The 24715-nt window shown below is 39.5% G+C and overlaps 1 protein-coding gene across 8 annotated transcripts in view; it reads right to left on the bottom strand.

Annotated features, from left to right (window-relative positions):
- The window catches only part of ZNF609 (zinc finger protein 609), a 45324-nt gene that overhangs the window by 16098 nt on the left and 4511 nt on the right, over nt 1-24715 (bottom strand). For 7 of the 8 annotated variants that reach the window (XM_072402205.1, XM_072402212.1, XM_072402208.1 and 4 more), the window contains exons 2-3: nt 17942-18842; nt 158-383 (exon numbers count right to left, since the gene is read on the bottom strand). In XM_072402205.1, the coding sequence (XP_072258306.1) occupies nt 158-383; nt 17942-18673 (958 nt within the window). In that variant the 5' untranslated portion in view covers nt 18674-18842. Of the gene's footprint in view, nt 1-157; nt 384-17941; nt 18843-21693; nt 22314-24715 lie in introns of those variants that run through there. The other variant, XM_072402204.1, reaches the window with a different exon arrangement.

Consider the following 24715-nt stretch of genomic DNA (forward strand, 5'->3'; position numbering starts at 1 on the left):
AAAAAAAAGAAGAAAAAAAAAATCTCTTTTTAAACAGTTGACAGAATAGGTGTCGTTGCTATGCTATCTGTCAGCTACGGACTTTTACAAAGTTTAAATAACATTTTGTTTTAAAGTGTAAATATGTCCAGAGCATTTTATCGGGCGTAAGACTTACCATCCTCTGTCTCCTGCCACACAATGCCTTCCAAATTCACACTGGTGCCTGGTTCACATGGTCCAAGACATTCTGGCTCCGTGGCTAGAGCGACATCACTGGTGTTAACACCTACAGACCTTGTGCGTACCATGATCTGCTCACATGGAGAGGAGATGTCATTGTTCACCATTGGGACCAGCAGATGTAAAGGAAGCCCAGAAGAAGCACACACAGGGGACTCCATCTAAGGGAAATACAACATTGTACAGATGACTAAGAGACAAAAAGAAAGAACAAATACACATAATAAACTTTTTACACATTAACTTCATGAACTACATTTTACTACATAAATGGGCTTTTTTGCACCAGTCCATGCATGTGCCGAAAGGCCAACAGAGATAAAATCCAACCAGGCTGTTCCAAGCCAGGCCTCTGTCCTTTACCCAGTAGCATGCATATTGAAAAGCTCCACCGGAAGCCTCACATCAATACATAACGCCAGCAACAACAGCTTCAACTAGCACTTCTGTAAAGAAGAATTTCTGAACTTTACTTAACAAAAACAATCACAAGGTTCAAGGAAGGTTTTGCATCTGAAAAAACATACATTGGTTTAGCATTTGTCACGTGAGTCACAAGGCTGTGCACCTTTGTTGTGGCAATAAAGTAAATGCCTATTATCCTTACAAAGACTTGTTCTGCACCAACCAACCCATTAAATTAGGAAGAAAAAGAAAAAAAAAATCACAAATTGCTGTGGTCACTAGTAGTCTCACTTTAAGATATTTTCATACATGAAATCCAACAATGCCCACCATATTTATCCTTTTGTTACCTGCAGTAATCATTTTCAGGCCAAATGCAATGAAAATGAAAATTGTTCACACTGTATACCCATAAACTATTGGTAGGCAGAAAGTAGAAGCACTAGCGTACAGAATGTTTATGTGTTGGGGTTTGGGGTGAGCGGGGCTGGTTCTGCACCCTTAGTATTGGTTAAAAAGACAGGGAATCCCTCTTGGCTAAACAAGTTCATTACTATGCCACATGAAGGGGAAGCAATAAATAGTAGTGGAGAAGATATACAGGACAAATCAGCTTGAGCACAAAGGGACTTTAATTACAGCTGCACTGCTAATTAGCGAACAGTGGTGATGGTAATTTGTACAGCACACAGAATAATTACCAGAGCTGCTCTTTCAATAGCAACTAAAGTGTTGCATATATATTTAAACTTTCTACCACACAGAAAATGGGAGGTGACCAACACAGCAGGTTACAAACTAAGGGCAGATGAAAAAAAAAATGTTTACATTGCACACGAGCCAAGCAAGGCCTAGTGTGGAATTATCCATGCAGCTATACACTTCTCCAAACTCTCCTGAACTGAGGATCTCTACTGCCTTATGACAAAACCCAATACCAAGGTATAGTAAGACAACCCTTTGGAGAAAGGATGGTAACACTTGTTCCTAATATAACCCTCAGCACCTGAATGCAAAGCTTTTCTATAAGGATAATGCACAACATGGCTGCCTTTTTCTGAGCTCATGTAATTTATTCTCATCCGTCACGAATTTAAAATACCAAAATAGTTTTGTACCTGCTTTGTTTAACAAAATGAAATATGGCTGCAAGCCGGTTTTTGCTAGAGTAAAAGTGTTGAGTTTCAATTAGCAGAAACACTCCCTCCCTGGCAAAGCTCCAGCTTGCAGTCATAGTTATCTCCAGCCTTGGTGCCCTTTCTAGCTTCATAAGGCTCAGGAGAACTGCACTACATTCTGAGTGCTTACAATGGGTTTCCACATAGACATGGCTGTGCAGCCACCTGACAGACAGAAATGCAAAGCCCTTTAAAGCACAGCAGTCTCAGCTTCACATGGGATGCACAGCACTCACCTCAGGAACAGCTCTTAAGCTTGGAAGTGCCTTTTGAGAGCTTTGCTGTGAATACCTAACATCATGTGAATATTGGCTGTATATGTTGTCTTGAAAACCCTGTGGCCAAGGAGAGGTTAACCTGCTTTAATGCACGTCAGTGGTCTCAAGCAGCAAGGCGTTTAATGAACCAAGAGAGGTGGTAATGGAGGTGGCGACAGAGAAGAGCGAATAGTGAGAGGTGGGGGTGTGAAGGAGACGATGGCACAATTAGACTCCTTTTTTAAAATCAAAAGCTTGTATAGCACAAAAAAAAAAAAAAGGACTGATTGAGACGATAAATTCCATCAATTAAATACGCACGCAGCCATACAGCTTACATAAACATAAATGTGTACACAGCCACATTTTCAATGATATTCACATAGCAGCACGTGCACAGGAGAGGCAGCATCAGCAGCACACAGACATGTACTCACCTGACACTTCCTCCCCCTCCCCCACACAATCCCCCTTTGCTTATAATCACACCCCAGTACTACCAACCTCACACTGGAGCCGGCTTTCTCTAGCACAGGCACAAGGACACGATGGGGAGGTATCCAATTAAGCCTTTATTTTACCATTACCTGCAGGCTGGGAGGAGACGGTGTGTGCCTAGAGACAGGGAAAGGGGTGGCCAGTGGCCCCTTACCAACACCTACAATTAGAGAGGGCTTGGGAGCAATACCGCTGAGATGACAATGAGGATTGAGCACTGACTCTCCTGTTACACAGGGGAAACAAAGGAAAAGCGAATGCAGGATTGAGGCAGAGAGAAGAGTAAAATCACTTACAGTGAAGCATATAACAGGAACAAAACATTCTGCAGAGAGCATAAACGCTGCTTATTTCACAGTAATCAGCATAGCAACCATTCTGCCTGCTATCACGTTGGAAAATAGCAAACTGGCCTTGAAGGTCTCCGCTGGGAGGATTTCTGCCAATCATATGCCTTTTTCCTTTTTAAAGCTGCTTTTAAAGCTATTCTAATATGAATCCCATGTTTACTTAATATCAGCTAATATATATAAAAAAAAAAAAAATCTGCATAGCATCCACACATATAGCAATTGGTATACCCTGGGTACAGAAGTGAGTGCTAATTTAAATAGGTCAGCGCTATTGGTATGCTCTGGTTTTGGGAGTGGTTGGACCATTGGCGTGTCGCTGTCAGTACTACACAGCAGGCAATACACAACACTGTGCTAAATATTGCATTTCATACAGTGATCCAGTCATCAAGACTGTGTATTGTATTGTGTACAACACCATGCTAAGATAGTGAAGGTCTATTCCTCCATCATAGAAGTACAACCACAAGCATCCTCTAGTCTTGCCTTCAAAGAACCCACCAATGACCTATTTTGTGAAGCATTAAAAAAAAGAGTTCAAGTTCCCCACCCCCTTGTGTTATAAACAATGTGTTATAAAATTTTCCCTTCCACCTTTATGGGTAGGGTAAATGTTCTTGACTAAATGGTCATTTTTTGTAACCGATTGTATGTTGTTACTTATGGACATTACCTCTGGTTCCTTTGTACTGTTTTGTACAAATTTGTATGCTATATCCACTTGTACGCATTCATGTTTATTTAACCATGTTTATTGTAGTATTTTTGTTATAAAAATGTTAATAAACTTGATTGAAACAAAATAGAGTTCCAGCTAATAACCGGGTAAAATTACCTATGTACGCACTCGATAACAAGTAAGGTTTAGTAATGCTCTCCCTTCCTGCAAGCATTTACAGACTGACAACAATATACAATCCTTAAGTTCCCTACACATAGTATTGGCCCTCTATGTTATGAATAATGTACAGGACACAACAAAGGTAAAAAAAGACTAAAGAACCTGAAAATAAGCAAATACTTAAAAGTGCTCCATGGGCAGCAGCAATGTACAGAAAGTAGTAGCTGCAGCAGGTTACATAAAACAAGTTTCCCACAGTCTGGAATTGCTGGAAACATGCTGGATGTTTTGCAATCTGCTAGTGTATGGAGTGTATGGAACCCCAAACCAGCTTTATGCACTACTACAAGAGGGTTATGAAAAAAAATAAAAATAAAAAGGTCACATTAGCATGGATCTGCGAGTATTGGAATTTGACATTTTTACTTACACTTAGTAGCTTCATTGGTGACGGTCACAAAAGCTGGTTAAGCTGGTTTTGTTAATGTGAGAAACAAATAAACACTCTCCTTAGCTATGAGACACACGTTACAGTCAGTACCCAGGAGAAAACAAGGCATATTTAAGAAGGCAGTTGTCAATACTAGCAACAAGAAGCTGTGAGTAATTCAGAGCCCCATTTGCTACAGTAATGGGCAACAACAGATCTTTCCACAGGTGCCGTACTTAGCTCCTTTGACCAGGTGCACACACAGTTATGTAAACCTGTAAAGATGATTAATTCAATAGCAATTTGACCGATTTAAGGATTGCTAATAATTATGGTCCTGATTTTCTGCCTCAAAGACCTCGTTAGTACTTTCTTCCCAATGGTAGAGTCTGTGCCTGATGCCTGCAGATCCTCCAGAATACCACTGAAAACAGAATACAAAATAAATACTAAAGCCAGCAAGCTCTTGAAGGGCCGCGGAGCACCAGGGAGTAGGAAGACTGTAAACAATTCAGGGGTCCCACACCTCCAAAAAACGGTTGTGGGTGTCAGTCAAAATGCTGGTCAGGTCCTCATTAACCATAAATACATCAAGTCTAGACTTAACTTCACTGAAGGCCATTCTCTATACTCCAAGCCCCGGCTATTGCTTGTTGAGCCTCCATAAAAACAGGTTGCCTAATCTGGAAGGTGTAGTACACCATGGATCCCGGATCATGGGTCTATTCAGCAAGGAACCAAATTTATTTTTCTTTTTTTTCCTTCTATGGCTGGATCCAATCCCTGGCTTTCTGCACAAGAAATTAAAGCCAAACAGGTAAGCCTCTGCACTAATGATTAGAGTAATACCAGGAATAAAGCAACTCAACACTACAGGTGACAGTATATGCCCAAATTCTAAAAACTGCACCAGGATTTAGCTTCAAAAATATTGTGCGCACCTACCACAGATTCAAAAATCAAGACGATCAGAAAAAGTAGCATAAGACCAATTTGAAGCCCTATTAAACCTACAGCGGTGTAAAATATGTTGGCGCTATATAAATACTGTTTGATAATAAAATAATAAAGGTGTTTACAAAAGGCTGACAAATATAAAATTAGTATGGATTAGCATTAAACTGGCATACAGTTGGGATTTTAAAATGGCAACTATGGTACAATGTAAATCTCTAACATAAGTAAAGCTTGTAACAGTAGATAATTTGTTTACATATTAAGCAATAATTTGGGCAATGAATACTGTTCCCCCAGGGATCATTCACAACACAAGAGGGAAGGGACACCCACAGCACTAGCTTGTGATCAAGCTTAAGACCCTTATGACCCTGGGCTCAAATTACCATTTGGCAAGGTTACATGAGACTTCACACAAGGACCACGATCTGGCCATCTCCCAAAACAACCCTTACAGCAGTAAATATCAGTGCCTTAGGCTGCGTACACACAGTATATTTTCACTGTTGGAAAATATCTTTTATGATCATTTCCAGTGACAGATGAACAAATGAGCACTGTACACACAGCGTCCTTTCTGTTCTATAGAGAGGGGAGGAGACCAAGCGAGTGGCACCGTGCTGTGCTCTCCTCTCGACTTGTATAGTGATCCTTCATGGGTCCGTTGTGACAGATCCAAGAACGACATTAAGTGACCGCCATATATGTCAGAGGTTTCCTGAGAAGTGAACGACTGGTCACCTTAGGTGATAATCATCAGATTTGTACATAGCCAAAAGATTTTTGATACTTAACTGTCTGTTGTGCGTTGAGCATCAGAAACATTTCCTTGAAGGAACAGATCCCTCAATCAGCCAATCCACCCAGGAGCCATAGCTCCAAATTTTAAGCTATTTGAGTTTTTTTACCTCAATGAGATTCACATAACTTGTGAATAACTTTACCTCAATGAGATTCACATTCTTGTCCTGAGCATTGCCCATCTGGTGAATATGTGATGAACAACAACTGGTATGACCGTTGACATTCAGTCGGTGGAATGTTTCAAAATAGGTCATCTGACAAGAGGGCGGGGCTTTAGTACCCACTGGAAAATGAGAGCAGGTTTCAAACCGACATTAAAATAGATACTTTGCTGATCACTATGGAAATTCAAGCCAAGTACTGGGCACAACTGAATTGGCAGAAATTGTAAACTTACAATTTCAGGGATCTGTAAAACGATTTAATAAGAAAATGTATAGTCTTGAGTTAAACATTTTATACAAGATGCACCCATGACATCAAATTTACAGGGCACTGGGGGTTTTGTCAGAAGCCGCTCCCTTTTAGTGTCCTTGACTGAATCCTTGTACAAAGCCATCTTAAAAGAGAAGAAGAAGGGAAGGAATAAGACCTTTACCCTTGAGAGTAAATTGCTTACTGAGTTATGCAAATGTCTCATTTCAATAAGAGATAAGATGGAATTCGATAAAGTGAAAAGAAACCTAGAAGTTATATCTGCTGGAAACACACGTAAAATATATTAATATTGATGTTATTCAACAAAATTTTTTAAACAAGCAATAAACCAGCTTTTATTGGAAGGTTGCAGTCTTAGACTAACCCAATGTTTGCCATTGTAAGAGAACTTCTTCCCACTGCCCGAATATACCTTGACCTGTGAATATAAAATTACAGCAGGGGTTCCCTGAAGACATGAAAGTTATTTTAAAGGGTCCCCACATGGTAAAAAAAATTTAAAAAAATAAATCAAGAAAGGCTTGTGTAACTCAACAACTCAAGGGTTATAAATGCAAAGCCGAGTCATTAGTCTGCAACAGGAAATAGGACAAATAAGTTACAGAAATATAATCATTTCCAATAACTTTACTGGAATACAAACTGTGCCATGACATTATATCACAGTAACTTAACCTAGAGGGTAGGGTTATGTCTTGACAGCAAACTGCACGCATCTGTTGAGTTGGGGCTTTGCGGTTATATCTGGCTGAACAGAATAGTAATTTCTGCAATGTTTCTAATTCTTGAAATCCTTGAGGCTTTTTTTTGTTGTTGATTGTGCTGAACATGTCTCCTCCTTGTTACTGTGTCTCAGGAAGGGGTTACTGTGGCATCCTGCCAGCTTAGGGCTCTCCCAGCCAACAACAATAAATCTACAGATTAAAAAAGCATTAGAGTTGCATTCCAGAGAGGATCAGCTCAGATCCTGGATGAGTTCCCGCAGCCTAGTGAAGAACTGGGTCTAGGAAGGCCAAGAGCGGCCTGGAAGTAAAGGAATCATGTATAGAAGGAGCAGCCAACACTTTTCACACTCACAGACATTTTACTATTACTAAATCTGTTACAGAAGGCAGCATGCGGGACAAAAAGCTATAATATCCCCAATCATTACAACACAAAACAGTTACCAAACAGATAAAGGTTAATGTCCCAGACATTACAAAGTCACTTACAGGGTCAGTCCAGCTAAAAGGGCAATTCTGCCACCGACCTATTAACGCCATTACAGCAAGCCTACTTCATTTCATGTCTTGTAAATTACAGGGAATACAATGAGAGCTGCACAATTGCCATAGGACTGGAAGTTTAAAAGAGGTCTTGCTGCTGAATGAGTACATTTTGTGTGGACTCATGTTTGAAAAACAAGTTAAAAAATAAAAATGTGAGAAATATTTTCCATCGTTCTTCAACAAGTCCCAAGATAGCTGCAGGGGTCTGATACCACCCAGGAAAAAAAAAAACTTAAAGTTTAAACTCAGAGCATTATAATGGAGCGTGGCCATCTAGTCTTACCACTATACACAAAGTCCTATCACCATTGATTAAAAGACGCTCAGGATCTTTTCCACAATTACATTTTTATAACTATTTATAGAACATTTTTACTTCAAAAACAAACATTTAAAGCAAATAGAAGGCAAAGATAGGATGTGATTTTCTTTTGCACAGAGTTGCGCTATGAGTGCTGCACATTGTACATAATGTGATGGGCCCCGAATGCACCTGACAGAACAGTTTCAGCTCCTAAAGCAGGAACTCTGGTATGCAATACAACACATTTACCTGCCTGCCAGTTATCTTCCTTGTCAAAAGCACAAAACTGTGCATGTTCAGCTCAGCAAATGATCTTGGTATTCAGGTATCTCCAGGGGCTGCCAGAATAAAATGCAATCCCACTCACATGTGTGAGAGTTTTGTCATACCAGCTTGGATGACCAAAGTTCGGAACCAGAAGATGGTAAGCCATACAACAACAGGTAAGGGTATTTACTGCAGAAAGGACATCACTTGTGCCTTCTAAAATAAAAGACCTGTCTGATCTTAGGTTTTGAAGTGAAACATTAGTTCAAATTTAGGAAAGGACTGTTCATTAGCGAACTAATATACGGTGGGTGGTGGCCCCTATATTGTGAAGAAACTTCTCAGTACTCACCCAAAAACAGCCAGGTTGTTACTGAAAAGTCTTCTCAGACCCTTTTTGCCAGGTGGTGTACCCAGCTAAAAGGGGTCTGGGGAGAACATTGCACTAGGAAAGAGTGTTGGTGGAATACGGTTTACCCCAAGGCTGGCAGTTTTGAGCTCTGGGGTGCTGAAGACACGTATTAGTATTAGTATCTACTGCATTTGTGTGTTGGGGTTCTATTTTTAAATTCAATACACTGCAGCACACATTGTACCATGTATTATATTATATGCTCATGGTGGTCTTTGCAATAACCATCCCACTTACTAATCACAACAGTTTAGACAAGGTCACCCTTACTCTTTATTTATCAGAAACTCAGGTGGTTCTCCCATCACACTATTGGCTTAGTAAAGCCAATATGCCAACAATTTTTTATTTAATAAACATAATGCATATTAAACTGTATTTATGCATTCAATTCTGTCAAGAAGCAATACAAAAGCACAGCAAATATATTTTTTTAAGGTACAGTGGCTTTACTACTTGCAAAGACAGGCTTGAAATTCAGTAACAAATAACAGCAGAGAAGTAATTACTTTCACCAGGCTGCAGAGGACAGACAAAATAAGACACATTTCCAAATAACAGCTGCTAGGGGTTAGGGAATTTCTCTGGCATCTTAAAGGTTATTAAAATGCCATTGATGCCATGCATAGGCTGGTATGGTAAAGTGTAATGTACTAAATAGCTTCATTTTCAAAAATTTCAACAGGGCATTCAAATTTTAGACATAATTCTATATTATCAATATTGTAAGAAAAAATGGCAAACACTGTGGAATTTTCGGCAATATATACATATATTTATTTGCATAGGAAACTGGGTTCCTTGTACATGAACTAAACCACCCGAGTCTGGTCCCCAAAATATCACATTTGTTATGTTTGGTATATTATCAATATGTTTTATTACACATCCCCAGCATCAAATATTTGGTTTTTATAATGAGCAAGTACACAAAACCTCTCCTCTGAAATTAAACACACAGTGATCCTAAACCATATGCTTTGAAAGTTATATATCTAAAAGTAGGCTTAGATTGTCTCTGCACTGACTTTAGAGATTGATGTCTTCTCATTTCCCAGACCCCTTATATCTTACCTGCTATGATCCTGAATTGTGTTTGTGCATTAACATCAAATTGAAGTTGCTGCCTCACTAAGAATCCTTCTCACCATATAAACAAGATCTTGAAAGTTGCCTAATCCGGTTTTCCAAAACAGTTACAACCCCGAATAAATCCCTGGCTCTCATCCATCTTCCTGCCTACAGTGCCTCCAAGCACTTAAGACTTTTTTTAAACCTCATTTACCTTACAGGATGCTAGAGGGTTTATCTATTCTAATATCAAAATCAAACCAGTGTTCGTAGCCATTTTATTTGCAGTCTGTATTTAAAAGGGAATGTGACAATGATCGTCTGTGCATTGCTGCGTTTACATCTAGGATTGATAGGATACAAATGGCTTCTAGGATTGCAACCCATCTAAATCACAGTAAAAAAAAAAAAAAAAAAATCAATGTTCTTACATTTGAATATAAAACCACCAGTGTTTGGATTTTTTTTTCTGCAACCGCAAACGGTCACTGAAATTTTCACTTTCTGAATTCATAATATACTGAAATAGTCCAATACTTTGCAGATAGACCACTAGCTGCCTCTGCTGTATAATGATTTCAGAAAAAAATGATAAAAACCTGATAAAATGATAAAAAAAAATTCTGGTTGCCAGTAAGATAGAATGAATTTGCCTTTAGCACGGAATGATAAAAAACAAACCTAGTTACAACATTAAAAAAAAAAAAAAACGAATTTGTCTTTAATCCCCAATTGCAATTCTGACTGGGAAAGGGAGGTGCAGACCTAGAAACCAATCATGTGTGTTACAAGTGTTGACATAAGAGCAGAAAGATAGCTTCATCAGTATGTTGCTACTCCTTCACTGGTAAATTACAAGCTTAGAGAAATTTACACCATTGTATTGCTCAACGGCAGTACACAAAGTCGTGCCACAGCCATGTAAATCCCTGGGCTAAATAAACAGAAAAATCCTACAGCCCCACTTTATCAGCTTCTATATATGTATTCACTGGTGTATTTGGAGGTTTGAGCAGAGTATAGCTGCAGCTCTGCAGAGTTTTTGTGAAACTTTTAAAGATATGACAACAGTAAAATGAAGAAAATAAAGGCTGTTAACTATACGTTTCTCCAGCAAATTTCACTCTTGAAATATGTAAATTAACTAACCCATTCTGCTTGGTCCAGGCTGTGGACTGTATGGAATATTAAATCTATAAGAGGTGATTTATTCCTTTTTACATCTACATGGAGCTTAGCTCCTAAGTGGCTTAACTAAAAAATAGCTCTTATATGGGTGACATTTACATAATAAACTCACTCCTAGCATGAAACCTTCCAAAACAATGTCTTTGCACGTCCCGATTCCATCATCAATCCCAAGTGGTTTTTCAGATATTATACATTTATATACAGCATTAGAAAGCAAGCCTTAACAACATAAAAAAATAACAGTAACACAAAAACTCTTTCCAAATGTGTAAAAGCAGCAGCTCTAAGCTACAGTGATCGCCTGAGCGTGGCAGTTCTATCTGGAAACACTTCTCTGCTCCCTGAGGGATATTTAGCAGCGTAGCAAACTGTCTCACACTTTTATTAGTCCGGCTACGTGACCGTGGCTGACATCTGGCTGTAGCTGCCAACTCTCATCGGTCCATCTTGCTGGCATCTGTCCCCCCTCCCTCCCATTTTCCTTAGCTGCTGACAAGTTCTGTATTCTTGGACCTCTGGAAATGACCCTCCCTAGGGTGTTGGAAAGAGGCAGGAGAGAAAGAAGATGGAAGTGGCAAGCGGCCAGAGTTCTGTCAGCAGCTACAAAGTGGGAATGGCAGGCACTCGTGTGAGGCTCAATAGCATCCTTTGATGTCACCTTCCTCAGACAGAGCATAGCCATTGTGGGAAAAGGATACCCCCCCCCCCCCCCAATCTGTCTTATTAACATTACCGAGAGGTTTGTAATCTGATTACCATTTAACATTAACATTTTTTTTTAAACACTTCAACGCCTTTATCAAATGATCCATTTGTTATACATGTGTGTCTAGGCAGTTAATATTTTCATATTATTAAGGTGACTCCTTACTATGCAGTTCAAACTGAAGACCGCCTGTAAAAGAACATGCTATATAATTACGTTTTCAGCGGCCTGTACATGTTAAAACTTGGCCAGAGAAATGAACACTTACCTTGTGAACAGCTGCTACTGAGGCTATTTCTGCCAGCACCTACATTACAGGATGTAAAAGCCAGCAGAAAGGAGCACAGCTGCCAAGAGACCGGTCCTGAACACACCTGTGAGTGTGGTGTTGGCATTCTAATCCTCACTGTCCCATGTACCTTAACTGTTTGTATTAGATATTAAAAGCCTGGTAAGAAACCAGTTTAATGCTGGGAGAAGGGAGCAGAACGAGCTGGGCTGTTGAATAAGAAATACTTTCAGATGTATACCTTCAGGCGTACCTAAACTCACATTTTTCACTTTAGGTAAGAGGGTTGTCTACCCTTTTATGTGGAGTAAAAAATTCTGTGTGCGTTTTCTTTTTGTTGCAACAACCTTTTTTTTTAAAAAAAAAAAATATTAAAAAAAAAAAAAAAAAAAAGACGAAGCACCACCCCCTGATTCTCCATTACCTAGGCGGTCGAGAAAAAAATGGGAGCGCAAGCCTCCTGAGATACCTACGTCAGGCATCCCGGGAGGCTCTTGGGCGCTCCTTCTGCACATGTCTGAACATCTCAGGAATGCGCAGGAGCAGCCTTTTGGCGCAAAAAAAAAAAAAATATGCCGTGCGCAGTGAGATTGTTTTTTTTTTTCATTCTACGTCACCCGATCTTGCATCTAGGTCGGGTGGCGTAGGAAGAAGAAAAGAAGATGGCGGTGCCCGGAGAGCCGGCTCCAGGACGATGTGGGACCTGATGCAGGACACCCCCGGAGCTATCAGACTGCCGTGCGGGATTGAAGGTAAGTGGATTTTTTTTTTTATGCCGTTTTGTTTAGTTTAGTTTTAAAAATGTAACACTCCACAATACCTGCTTCTAGCCAAGAATTTATCAATATTGCAAAGACCATTGTCAGACCTGTTTTGTTTTAAGAACAATACACCTACCTATACAACTACTTTCATCTGAACTAGTAAAATACACCATTTGTTTGCCATTTCAGGAAACATAAATCCCCTTTGCCAACACACCCAAACCAATTAAATTGAAAAAACCCTGGCAAGCCATACACAAATACAAGTTACTGCAGGAGTCGTGAAGACAAGCCTACCCAAGAATGTCACAACAGCCAACGAATGAGAATCCTAATGACAAATTTATTTTACTTACATTGCTTTAAAATTAGGACCTGTTGCTTCATTTGAAACCTGTGAACAGCAGCCTTATTTTTTGACTTTGCATAGACTTTAAAGCAGCGAGGAGAAGCATCACGATGGTGTGAAAACAACCTATGTACAAACAAGAAGTTGTCTTTGTAAGGGGAGCTCAGCTAACATGAATGTGAGCATGCAATGGTGTTATGCCATTCCAATGGAGCAAGGGGGGGTTAGTACTACCTTAAGCAAAGTTGCAGTAAGGGTTTTTTAGTCTAAAGTTCGTGATATACACCCCAGTCGGACCAATAATGATGTTCGAACAGCTGCATTTACCAGCCACTTTGAGGAGTAGACTCAAGCAAGGTATAGAATCTTGGTACACATAGACATGACAGTATCACACATTTGCCGTAAATTTGGCAGCTGCACGTCCACGATGCAAGGCTCCTGTACCAAATCATGGGAAAAGTACGGATAGTGATCTAATGACTATGTGGGCCACCAAGTGAACTCATTGTCATCTTCAAAACACCAATGTGAGAAAACATACAGTAAACTGTGCGACACAGAGTGTTACCCGGCTGCAAGTAGCCACCGGAAGATGGCTACACTGAAATCATAAAGGGATTTATATATTTGCTAACAATCCTAAACTAGGTTGTGGCATTTAAACAATGCCAAATTGGTACAAAGGGACCCAAAGGGTGCCATGAAAATATCCCCCACACCATCACACCATCACCACCAGCATGAATCACTGATACATGGCAGGATGGATTCATTTCAGTGTTCAGAGTTCAGGTTGTTCACGAAATTCTGACCACTCCGTTCAAATGTCAAAGGAGGAATAGAAATGAGTCATACCAGACAATGATTTGCCCTGACTTTCTCTTATCCAATTTTTATAAGTCTTCTGAATTCAAGCCCCAGGTGCCTGCTCTTAGCTGACACAAGCCATTACCAGACTGGTCATTATCAGACTGATGTTGCCTATCTGCTTCAATGTTTAACACAATCTGCCTTCAGAGATGCTGTTTTGCCCATCTAAATTGTAATGACTAGTTATTTAGAGTACTTCTGCCTTTCTATCACGTTAAACAAGTCCGGTCATTCTCATCTGACCTCTGGCAATACCAATACATTTTAATCTGGAGACCCGCCTGTCACGGGATATTTTCCCAAGAAAATAAACCCTAATGATTGTTGTGTATGAAGAATCGCAACTAAAATCAGCCATTTACAAAATACTCAGACCACTAGGCCTGGCACCCACAACCATGCCCTGTTTAATGCCACTTAAATCACTTCTTTCCCCATTCTGATGATGTTTGAACAATAGTTGGTCATTTTAACAATACCTACAGTACATGCTTGATTGCAATAGGTTTCTGCTATGTGATGAACCGATTCCTTTTTTGCTTTAACCAGTTGGACAGTTGTATCTAATGAAATGAACAATGATGGATGGTATATTGCATTGCTGGCCATAAATGTACTGAACAGGCTATGGAAGTACAGGGGTGAAGATAAAATATTCCGAGTATGTAATTGCTCTGACGTTTTTTGTTTTTTGTTTTTTTTTAAATGAGTCAAAAAACCTTCCAACTCTATGTTTGATCTGACAAATCTACCTATTCTGTCCTGAAGAAATGTTAACAGAGTTGCTTAGTTCTGGGTTTCTGCAAAACTACAGAACCAAGTTATGACCAAAAGATAACATCTACAACATAAGTTAACATATCTCTATGTCTATTAACTTAACATATCTCTATATCTATGTGGATTTGAGGCAATTTTCTGTAACTTGTATTATACAGGATTTATATGAGGCCAACATATTACACAGTATTGTACAATAAATAGGGATTGCACATGACACACAGATACAGACAGTGACACAGGATGAGAGGACCCTGCGCTAAAGAGCTGACAATCTAGGAGACTAAACATTAGACAATATACATATATTGCCAACATGCATTTTTTTAGCCTAGACACACTAAGTAACAGTTGACATAACACACCAACAAGTAGTGCTTTGTTTTCACTAAGTCAGCAATGAGCAGCCTAAATACGACTCATGTTTCCTTCGAAAGAGAGAGGACATGAGAGAAGCAAACTCTGGCTGAAGGAGATTGGAAAATGATTTCATCAGTCTGATAAAACTACTGGAGCTGACATTTAAAAAGTTAGTAAATAGGTTTTCTACAAAATGTTCACTGGCAAAAAACAATTATTGAAAAGCCTTAAGTATATCAATAACTGAGGAAATGAGAGGCCCCTGTGAAACACTCATTGTGTCCCACTATGTGTATTACATGGAAATAAATTCCAAGTGAAAATTAGCCTAAAACTGCATACACACGTTCAATAATTGTCATTGGAAAGTATCTTTCGCAATCCTTTCCAACAACAAAAGACTGAACGAGTGCTGTACATACAGTGGTAGGGGGAAGAATGACTGAGCGGCACCTCACTGCGTTCTCTCCCCTTCATTTCTATTACGATTGTTTTTTGTTCATGAATCTACCAGGGTGGATCCATAAATAACGTCGGACGAGCAGTGTACACACGCCAGATTCTTGTCTGATAATAGGCTTGAGGCGATTATTAGACAAGAACAATCTGATTCAGCCTTACACTACTGACCTGACACCATCTTGAGGGTTGAATTTTGTGGACCTCACAGATTTTCACCAGTGGGCACCATTTTTAAACAAGACAATGTTAAAGTGCTGCATGGTGGCTGTGGTTAGCACTCCGGCCTTTGCAGTGCTAGGTCCCAGGTACGAATCTTGGCCAGGACACTATCTGCATGGAGTTTGCAGGTTCTCCCCGTGTCTGTGTGGGTTTCCTCCGGGTACTATGGTTTCCTGCCACATCACAAAAACATGCAGTGAGGTTAATTGGCTTCCCCCAAAAAAACTGACCTTAGATTGTATTAATGAAATATGATTAGGGTAGGGACATTAGATTGTGAACTTCTTTGAGGTACAGTTAGTAACACGACTACGGACTTTGTACAGCACTGCGTAATATGATGGCGCTGTATAAATACTGTGTAATATTAATAATAATATTACAGTGCAGGGCTTGATCTACTGTGACTGTAAGAGGAAAATATATTCTACCAGTGTGTAGAAGCAGCAGCTGAATGCACAACAGCTTTCGAAGCTGTTATATGAACAAGTGGCCTGACACAATTTCAAGGCTTCTTTCAAGAAGCATTTCAAATGGGGAAATTTTTGGGTGGTGGTAGGTGGGCAACTAACATTCACAAACTAGCGCATTTTGAAGGTGGGAAACAAACTATTGAAATATTTTTAGTATAAATGGTATAGTACAGTTAGGAAACATTTTTAAAGCACCTTCCTGTTCGGTAAAACATAATGCCTAAAGCAGGGTTGCCTACACTTTTTTGGCTTGCGAGACACTTTTAAAATGACCAAGTGAAAATGATCGACCAACAACAAAAATGCTAAACATAAATTTATTTATAAATGTACCGACCATGACACAGAAGTGACTGAATGGCAGAACATTGCACAGACATTGCACTACAAGACTGTAGTGACAAGAAAGCTACAGTTCACCTGTCATAGGAGAATGATGTGCTGCACAAGAAAAATAACTGCTAATCTGTACAAAGGTATCTCGGTAATTAAACCCTGACACCGAACTGACTCGGCTGCCCAGCACTGCTCACCTCAGACTGCCTAGCCGCCCTCTCTGCCTCCCTCCCCACTCCCTACTGTTACACCTTGGATGCAAAGTTACTGGTGCTGTCTGACAAAGGACATCCCCAGCATCCCTATAGATGTACAGCAGGGAGGGGTAAGGCAGGGCTCCGCGATCGACTCGCAGTGCTTTTGCGATCAACCAGTAGATCGCCATCGAGGTGTTGGGCACCCCTGACCTAAAGAAACCAAAGACTTTAAAAAAAAAACAAAAACAAAAAACATGTAATGCACAAGAATATAAAATATGGGGTATTTCGGAATAAAACTCCGCTAATGGTAAGAAAAACACATTTACAGCCTACTATTACTACTTTCCATTCTTGCAGGTAAAATGTCGTCTAGCACTTCCACAGTCAACTATGCCAATTGCAGAAATTGAACCAAAAAAGGTGTTCACAATAAATATCATAAAATAGGAAAGTAAAATGCAGTTTACCAAATCAACAGCAAAACTTCAGCCAAAATATACAAAGATTCTTTAAAACAGATCCCATATCAGACATCAACTGGAAACAGACAAGTAGAAATGACGTCAACTGGAAATAAGTTATTTGTAGGAATGTGATATCGGCCTTTACTAAAGGCTGGAAAAAGATTGAGAAATTTTTATGAACATTTCACAAACCATAACAAATCTTAGCCAATGGTATTTCAACATGAGTGCCAAAAGGGGGTGTTTTACATTTTTTTTTAACACACGCCAAATATTGCATTACTCCCAGATGCTAAATTACCACATTGTGGCCAGCTAGATAATAATAAAGGAATGCTAATCAAGACGTGCAATGTATTTAAAACAAACAGTGTATAAAATAGGAAATGCCAACTAACATACTAAGCTAACATCATGTGCTTTACATGTAGAAGGACCTAAAGTTAGAATAATAACAATTTACGATTAAGTAAAATAAGCAATTCTAACAAAAATTTGTTAAGATTTGTAAAGATGTTTACTCTTGAGTCTTACGGAAACATTCCCATTTTTTTTCCCAAACAAAGCCTTAAGAGCACTTTTTTTTTAGTAAACTGTAGGACTCAAGATACTGGGTCTCTGTCGGAGACATTGTTTCTATATTTTCTCCATGACTTATTTAGTTTTCAGGTATCATTTTTGGATGTAGATGTATATGGGCTTAAGAACAACACCTAATATTAACTAAATGATGCCAGACAAACAATATATAAAACATGCATGCTTACCATCTCTGACTTGACTTTTTTTAATCCGCGATTTTCTAATTCAGGATCCTCATTCTCTGTTTTGATAACACTCATTGCACCTCCACTGTCTGTAGCAATACCCCCTCCCAGCTGCTCTACAGCAGTCCCCATTGCTTCTTGTACAGTAGTTCCTCGACCCCCCACTCCAGGGGTTGGCTGCAAAACTCCAAGAGGCTCTTTCTCTCCACCTGCCCCAGGTACATCATTCTTGTCCTTTTTGGCCTTGCCACTTTCCTTTTTAGAACTAGAGGAGCTCCGGGCAGCCTTCCCAGATTTTTCTCCCACTTTAGAAGGAGCTGCTGTGGAAGAGGGAACTCCTGAGCTGCCCCCAGCATCTGCTGACCGTCCGGACACGTCTTTTTTACTTGCATCCCCTGATGGGAAAAGTCCAGAAGTCGTCTGGCCGCTCCTTCCTCCATCTTTGCTACTTTTACTCCTTTTTGATTTTGACTTTGATTCTTTGCTTTGGCCACTGGGCACAGGCGTTACAAACTTAATGTTATCAGGTAAAGTGGCCACTGCATTAGGGGCTGGCATGCCCACCTCTTTAGATCCTGACATTTCAAGCTTCTGCTGGTCTTTTTCTAAATCAGCATCCAAGTCAATAATCAGATTGCCCACACCGATGTCCCATTCATCACCACTGTCATAGGTCTCCACAGGATTTGTGTCCAGACCTTTCCCTCCTGGTGTGCCACTGCTCAAGGACATCTTAAGTGTACACACCCTCCTGAGGCCTTATAGTGTTCCAGGGGGTGATGCCAGCCTTCTTCCTCTCCAGCCTGGACCTGGTGCAAAACTTTTACTAGAGGCAGCAACAAAACGACAGGATGCTGAAACTATACATGCACAGAGGATGGTCGAAGATGCGGCATCATCACTGTAGATAGAAAAAAAAATACAGGTTTTACTTTCTCATGAAAGAAGCAAGCACTGGATAAAATCCTCAAACTTCATGAGACATGTTGGCTGGAATAATTTTCAAAATGCAGCATGTTTCCAGGTGTCAAATAGTTGGTAACCATAACATCATGGTTTCTTTCTCAAGCCCCTATCTCACTACTCTGCCCTCTAGCAACATAGGGGCTGGAAGAAGAAACCACAGAGCGCATAAGAGGATCATGAACATGTGACACAAGATAAAGATATTGGAAATTGGTGACTTATGCAGTCGGAGGAGTAATAAACCTTTATTATGCAGCAATGCTTTGGAATCTTAGGTTAAAATAAAAAAAACTTTACACAATATAAGTACATTTGCTTTTAAAAATTAAAATTAAGGAGTAAAGAATGTAATAATACCGGTAACACTCGCAACCTGGTCCCTAAACAAATGATTACCTTTCATGACCTTTATTTATCTTATTGATAGAGGCATATCTGTCCAATCACCATTCACATAAAAAAGAACAGAATTCTCTGCAGGTCTCTTCCAAATATTAAGCTGCCCCTCCCCTGGGAAAATCAGGAGGCATCTGATCTCAAATTACCTTGTTTGCTGCAGATTTTGGTAAAGATTGCTAAAGACAAAAGATACCCAGAAGTAGCAGTGTAAATACTGCTTCAGCATGAATCACTTATTAGGAATGGAAATACTTATGTCAGGCTTGTAATGCTGAGCCACAGTGGCAAAGCAAATGGACGTCTTGAATTATAAATACACATTCTCAATCTGAAAACCAGTGGGATGCTATATATTGATTTTTATACTCCCTGTGTTGTTGGCCTGTCTTTTCTCCCATAAACAGTTCTCCCAAAATGGAGATTCTTTAGAAAGCCAGCGACTGATATAGATAATTCAATTTACTTATTTTCAGAACCATGAAACGTAGGGGTTTGATACTTGAAAGCCCCCTTTTCCCAATCTGCAGAACAATGCAGAGAAATGGAAGATACATGCTTGCCTTGGTGGTGGTCATGGTGTTCTCCCATTCATTATGTGTATAAGACAATACACACGCTCCTATTCATCACAGTGGTATGTGAAAATACATGAAGCTACAATGAATGGCTGATTGTGTAAAGTGAAACTGAAGTAACTGGCACATCCAGTGTGATGTTGGTGTTAACTTTGCAATGAGTATATACAGTACATACTTTACTCCTGCTGTTGGGAAAGATACACTTCAACTTTAAAGAGGAACTGAACTGAAAACTGTGCATGCGCGAGATCGGCAAATTTTTCTGTTTCAGCGAAAAGACTCCTGCGCATGCCCGCGTTGTCTACCTTTTTATGTAAAGTAAAATTTCTGAGTTTAAGTATGCTTTAAGGTACACTTTTTTTTATCCTATTCATTTTGGAAGTCTCCATCACGTATATGATACTAACTCAGGAGAGAATGGTTGGACAAAACAGTGTAGAAAATCAGTCTATTGTGCAGTATGGGCAAAAGCGGCGAAGAAAAGTGGGTACTTATACTTTGAATATATGCATGCTCACAAAAATCAGTATTTACACCTAAGAAATCCTTAAAAACCATTAAATGTTTACCTAAAGTCACACATGTGGAAAAGCAGAGAACAAAATAAATTATGTACTCATTCAACTAGAACACCCTTATCTACTTTGACTAACAATCTAAAGGACCATCAAAACTTAAAAATTTCTTGTTAAGTGGCCTTTCTTGCAAGCCTCTCATACAAGCCACATTTGTGTATATTACTTGATATTATTGTCACAAGCACATAATGACCACTCTGCCATAAATTCCTGTATTAAACTGCTTGCCATTGGCCTCTAACCTCTGATCAATTTCTTGTTCTTATTCTTCAATCTATTTTGAAGGTAGAACCTGATTTGAGGATGGTCCCAGTAGTATCAAACACTTCTTAATTTAAAAAAAAAAAAAAAAAAAACTTGTGTGCTTCGAGGAATTGATAAACCCTCTGATATTTTTTAATATTCTTCTCCTGACTTGTCCTTGTACCTGTCTGCAAGTTTATTCCTTAGATCTTTGATCAGTGCCTTGCCACTCATGGCCGATGATCCACTTTCATTCCAAACACAACATCATTCCAAAAACTAATCAAAAAAATTACAACTGGTCATGGGTGTAAGCCAATATACATGGCTTAATGGTCAACAACCTTTTGATTAAGTTTAAAAGTATTTGTGGTTGTTATTCTCTTTATCCATCTGAGCAATTGTTATTTCCCTGGTGTTACATCTTTGACCTGCCAAAAAAATTGCACTTCTGTAAAACCTGTAATTTCACAAACTTCTACCACATTAAGAATCCAAGAAAGCAAACACTCTTCCTGATAAACTGGATAAAGGGGGTGATGTCAATTCACTGTCCAATGATCAAGATGGAGGCTGAAAGGTGACACAGGCTGCTAATTGCTAAACTAAACAATGTATTTCACCTGCTGTTGTGCAGTGTGACAGATGTGTGTTTTATTTACATGATTACAAAACTTTTATAGGAAACGAGATTCTTTAGTATTCAAACACCAATATATTTAAAGTACAATTGAAACCAGTGTTTTATAATATTCCAGGATATAGTGAAAGTGTACACAATATTAAAAGTATCAAGCCATCACAGAGTGAAACAGACTCTATTCAGACCCTACAGAGAGCCTGTATCTAAATACAATTGTGATGTTGCTACCTAGCCACCTCAAGTCAAAAATGCATTTCCCTGTGGGCAAAGTCGCTTCTTGATGGAACTGCTACCTAAGCAAAAATACAGACTGCATAGGATGCAAGTTAGGAGGATTTTACTGACCTGGATTTTAAAAAACGTCAGTGTCCAGAAACCACCATAAATCAACATTCTAAAATAGGAGTCGCTGAAAAGTTAGGTATAGAGGGTCTTCTTTCTCCAGGTATTGCTATTTGTGATTTTGACCCTGGAGTAACAGGATCACTTTCCATTTGTATTTCTTCTGTACACCCCGCATTATTGAGAGTTTCACATCCACTTTAAATATAGCGTTGCCACTATTTAACCAATAACTGCTACCGAGCTTTAAAGAACTTTTAACTTTGTAGCAATGTTCATCTACCAAACATGTTTGTATGATTTAACAGCCCACAATCATTTTAGGACAAAGGTTTTGAGTGCAAACGGTTTAGAATCAATCTAACGTCTAACTTCAGCAAGCATTATCTCATATTCACGTGTTAGAGTGCAAGATTTTTAAGATTAGGGGGAAGATATCAATATCTAGGGAAAAAGGATACAACCATGAACACATCTGGATAGATTTAGGTGTAACAAGACAGAGCTATAAAGAAGTGAAATACACAAAGACAAGCAGTACATTTTTATCTACTCAGAAATTAAATACTGCTTTGAAAAATATCACACACGTCAATTGTTTAAAAAGGTATCAACTACACAAAAACTGCTGCTAACCAACAAGTTATTAGGCTTCACAAAAGGAAGTGACCACAAATGTTACAGCAGTACAATTTCTGAACTGCTTTTCTGGCCAGATGGCTCCTCGTTTATGAAAGGAGACACTGAATCTGACCCAGTGGCCTGACTATCACTTCCTGAAGGGTGATACAGGGGTCAAAACAAGGTAGTGGTGTAGATGTTTGAAGCAGACAAGAGGGGTGGTCATATTTTGAACAAACATGAACCCACAGACTGAGAAATGATACTTGGATATTTTTGTGCACGGGTGTTTTAAATATTGAATTCAAGCAGATACTTTTAAGGAACATCTGACTTCTCACTGACCCAACATACCCCAAACTTTCTGTGGATAAGAAATGTAAAGAATTAAAGCCAAAGCAGCAGCGGCGAGAAGTTTCTGGCATAAGTTTTAGGAAGTTTCCTTTAATGAATATTTGGGGGAAAGCCCACTGAAATCAGACTTCGGAAGATTTTTTTCTTGAGTATACTTGATATAAAACTGGGCACCTGATTGCATGTGGGTAATGCTCCTGGACACCAATTACATAAAATGGTCAAATGGCAGGTACTAAGGCACTAACCAAAAAAAAAAACATTAAGTTGAAAATTTGGATTGAATGAACCTGCAGGTTTGTGAAGTCTTTTCTATCACACATGTTTCTACTCTGTCAACATGTATAGTTTCAGCACAATTCTGTGGAGGGACAAAGTGCACAAGTGCAGGAGTTACATCATTCGTGTATGCACAATATAATGAGCGTAAGTGTTTGCAGCATCCTTGATTCAGCATTTTATCAAAAGAAATGGATCAGGACTTCTGCCCTCTCACTACTTAGTTTTTTAGATGGGTGAGGAATTATTAAAAAAAAAGTTGCGGATCCAATTTTTTAGGTTTTGGATAAAATGGGAAAGATTTAATGCAGATCCTAACTGGCAAAGTTGGAATAAAGAAACGTGGGAGTTCAAGGGGCCCTAGGTACAAAGAGAGCACAGACATACTCTGGCGTCTTCTCTATTCTCTCTGTGCACCTCTGCTGCTTCAAAGCGATCACATGACATCTGACAGCCAATGTGCTCGCATTGCTTGTACACAGACTACTGTGTACATTTACCGGCATCTCATACAAACACCGCTGCGGACCACTTCCGGGCCGCGGATGGTGGTTGGGTGCCGCTTCGTTTTCAATAATGGATCATGTACTCGCGGCCCACTGAAAACACCGCCGCGGACCGGTAGTGGGCCGCGGCCCGGTGGTTGGGGACCGCTGATGTAACCAACATAGTCTAAAGCCAATATTAAGGAGAGACCAATAAAGCTAACTGAATGTTTTGGGAAGTGGGAGGAAACCAGTGTAAAATAACACAACTCCAAGCACTAGTGCCCTGACCAAGATTCAAACCTGAGGCTCTACTGCTGCAAAGGCAAGAGTTTTAGCCACAGAAAAGGTGACAGAACAGCAGATCTTCCCTAACAAAATTCATTGAGAATAACCAATAAATTAATTAAAGAAAATGCAACAAAATCATCATCACGTTTGCATCATAGCCACAAAATACACAAGGCAAGCAACTGGGCCTGGAATCCAAACAAATCTGATTTCAGAGCAACCTGTAAATTTAAAGGTGGCCCGATTTATTATTTCTGTGCCATCACAGATGAATTCTAAGTTTCATCACCCAAACCCAGCACATAGAAATCCTACAGAAACATAGTGAGAAAACACCGTGTTCTCATGTGTTTACATCTCACTGCTAAAAATAGTAACGGCACAATAGATGTGTCAACTGGGATGCACTTTAAAATGTTTATCATTTTGGATTAGTCTACAGATTATCTGCAAAACATACAGAGGAAAGAAACACACCCAATATACCTTAAACAGGGGTGGCTAAAGTTAACAGTGGGCTCAATGAAGCCACCAGATATAGAACAAAAGACTGTTCTTTTCCCTTATGCCCAGGCCTGATGAACACAAAGACTCCTGGCATGTGTCAAGATATGCTGCACCTCTCTGCTGTCCTTGAATCACCCACTAAAAACATTACATCTTTCTTACATAAATAAAGGTTACAGTGTGCTCAGATATGGAAAGCAGTGTACTGAAACAGAATAGTGTGGGCAAATAAAAATCAAGGGGGGGGGAGGTGTGATTTGGAGAATGAGTTCCTAAGAAAACAGGCAGAGTAATGTGAAAGGAAGAAAAGGGAAGAGGGAGAATAGGGGAACATGAAGAAAGGAAGCAATAGAAGAAGGGAAACCGTGTGGAGTGAGGGGGCTGGGGCAGCTGCAGCCTCTTTGATAGCAGTATTATTGTTGTAACCCAATCTACTACTGCAGATGCTAAGGATGAAAGAGAGGAGAGCATAGACAATCGGAGTGGGG

The sequence above is a fragment of the Pyxicephalus adspersus genome, chromosome 2 (genome assembly GCF_032062135.1).
Source record: "Pyxicephalus adspersus chromosome 2, UCB_Pads_2.0, whole genome shotgun sequence".
NCBI lineage: Eukaryota > Metazoa > Chordata > Amphibia > Anura > Pyxicephalidae > Pyxicephalus > Pyxicephalus adspersus.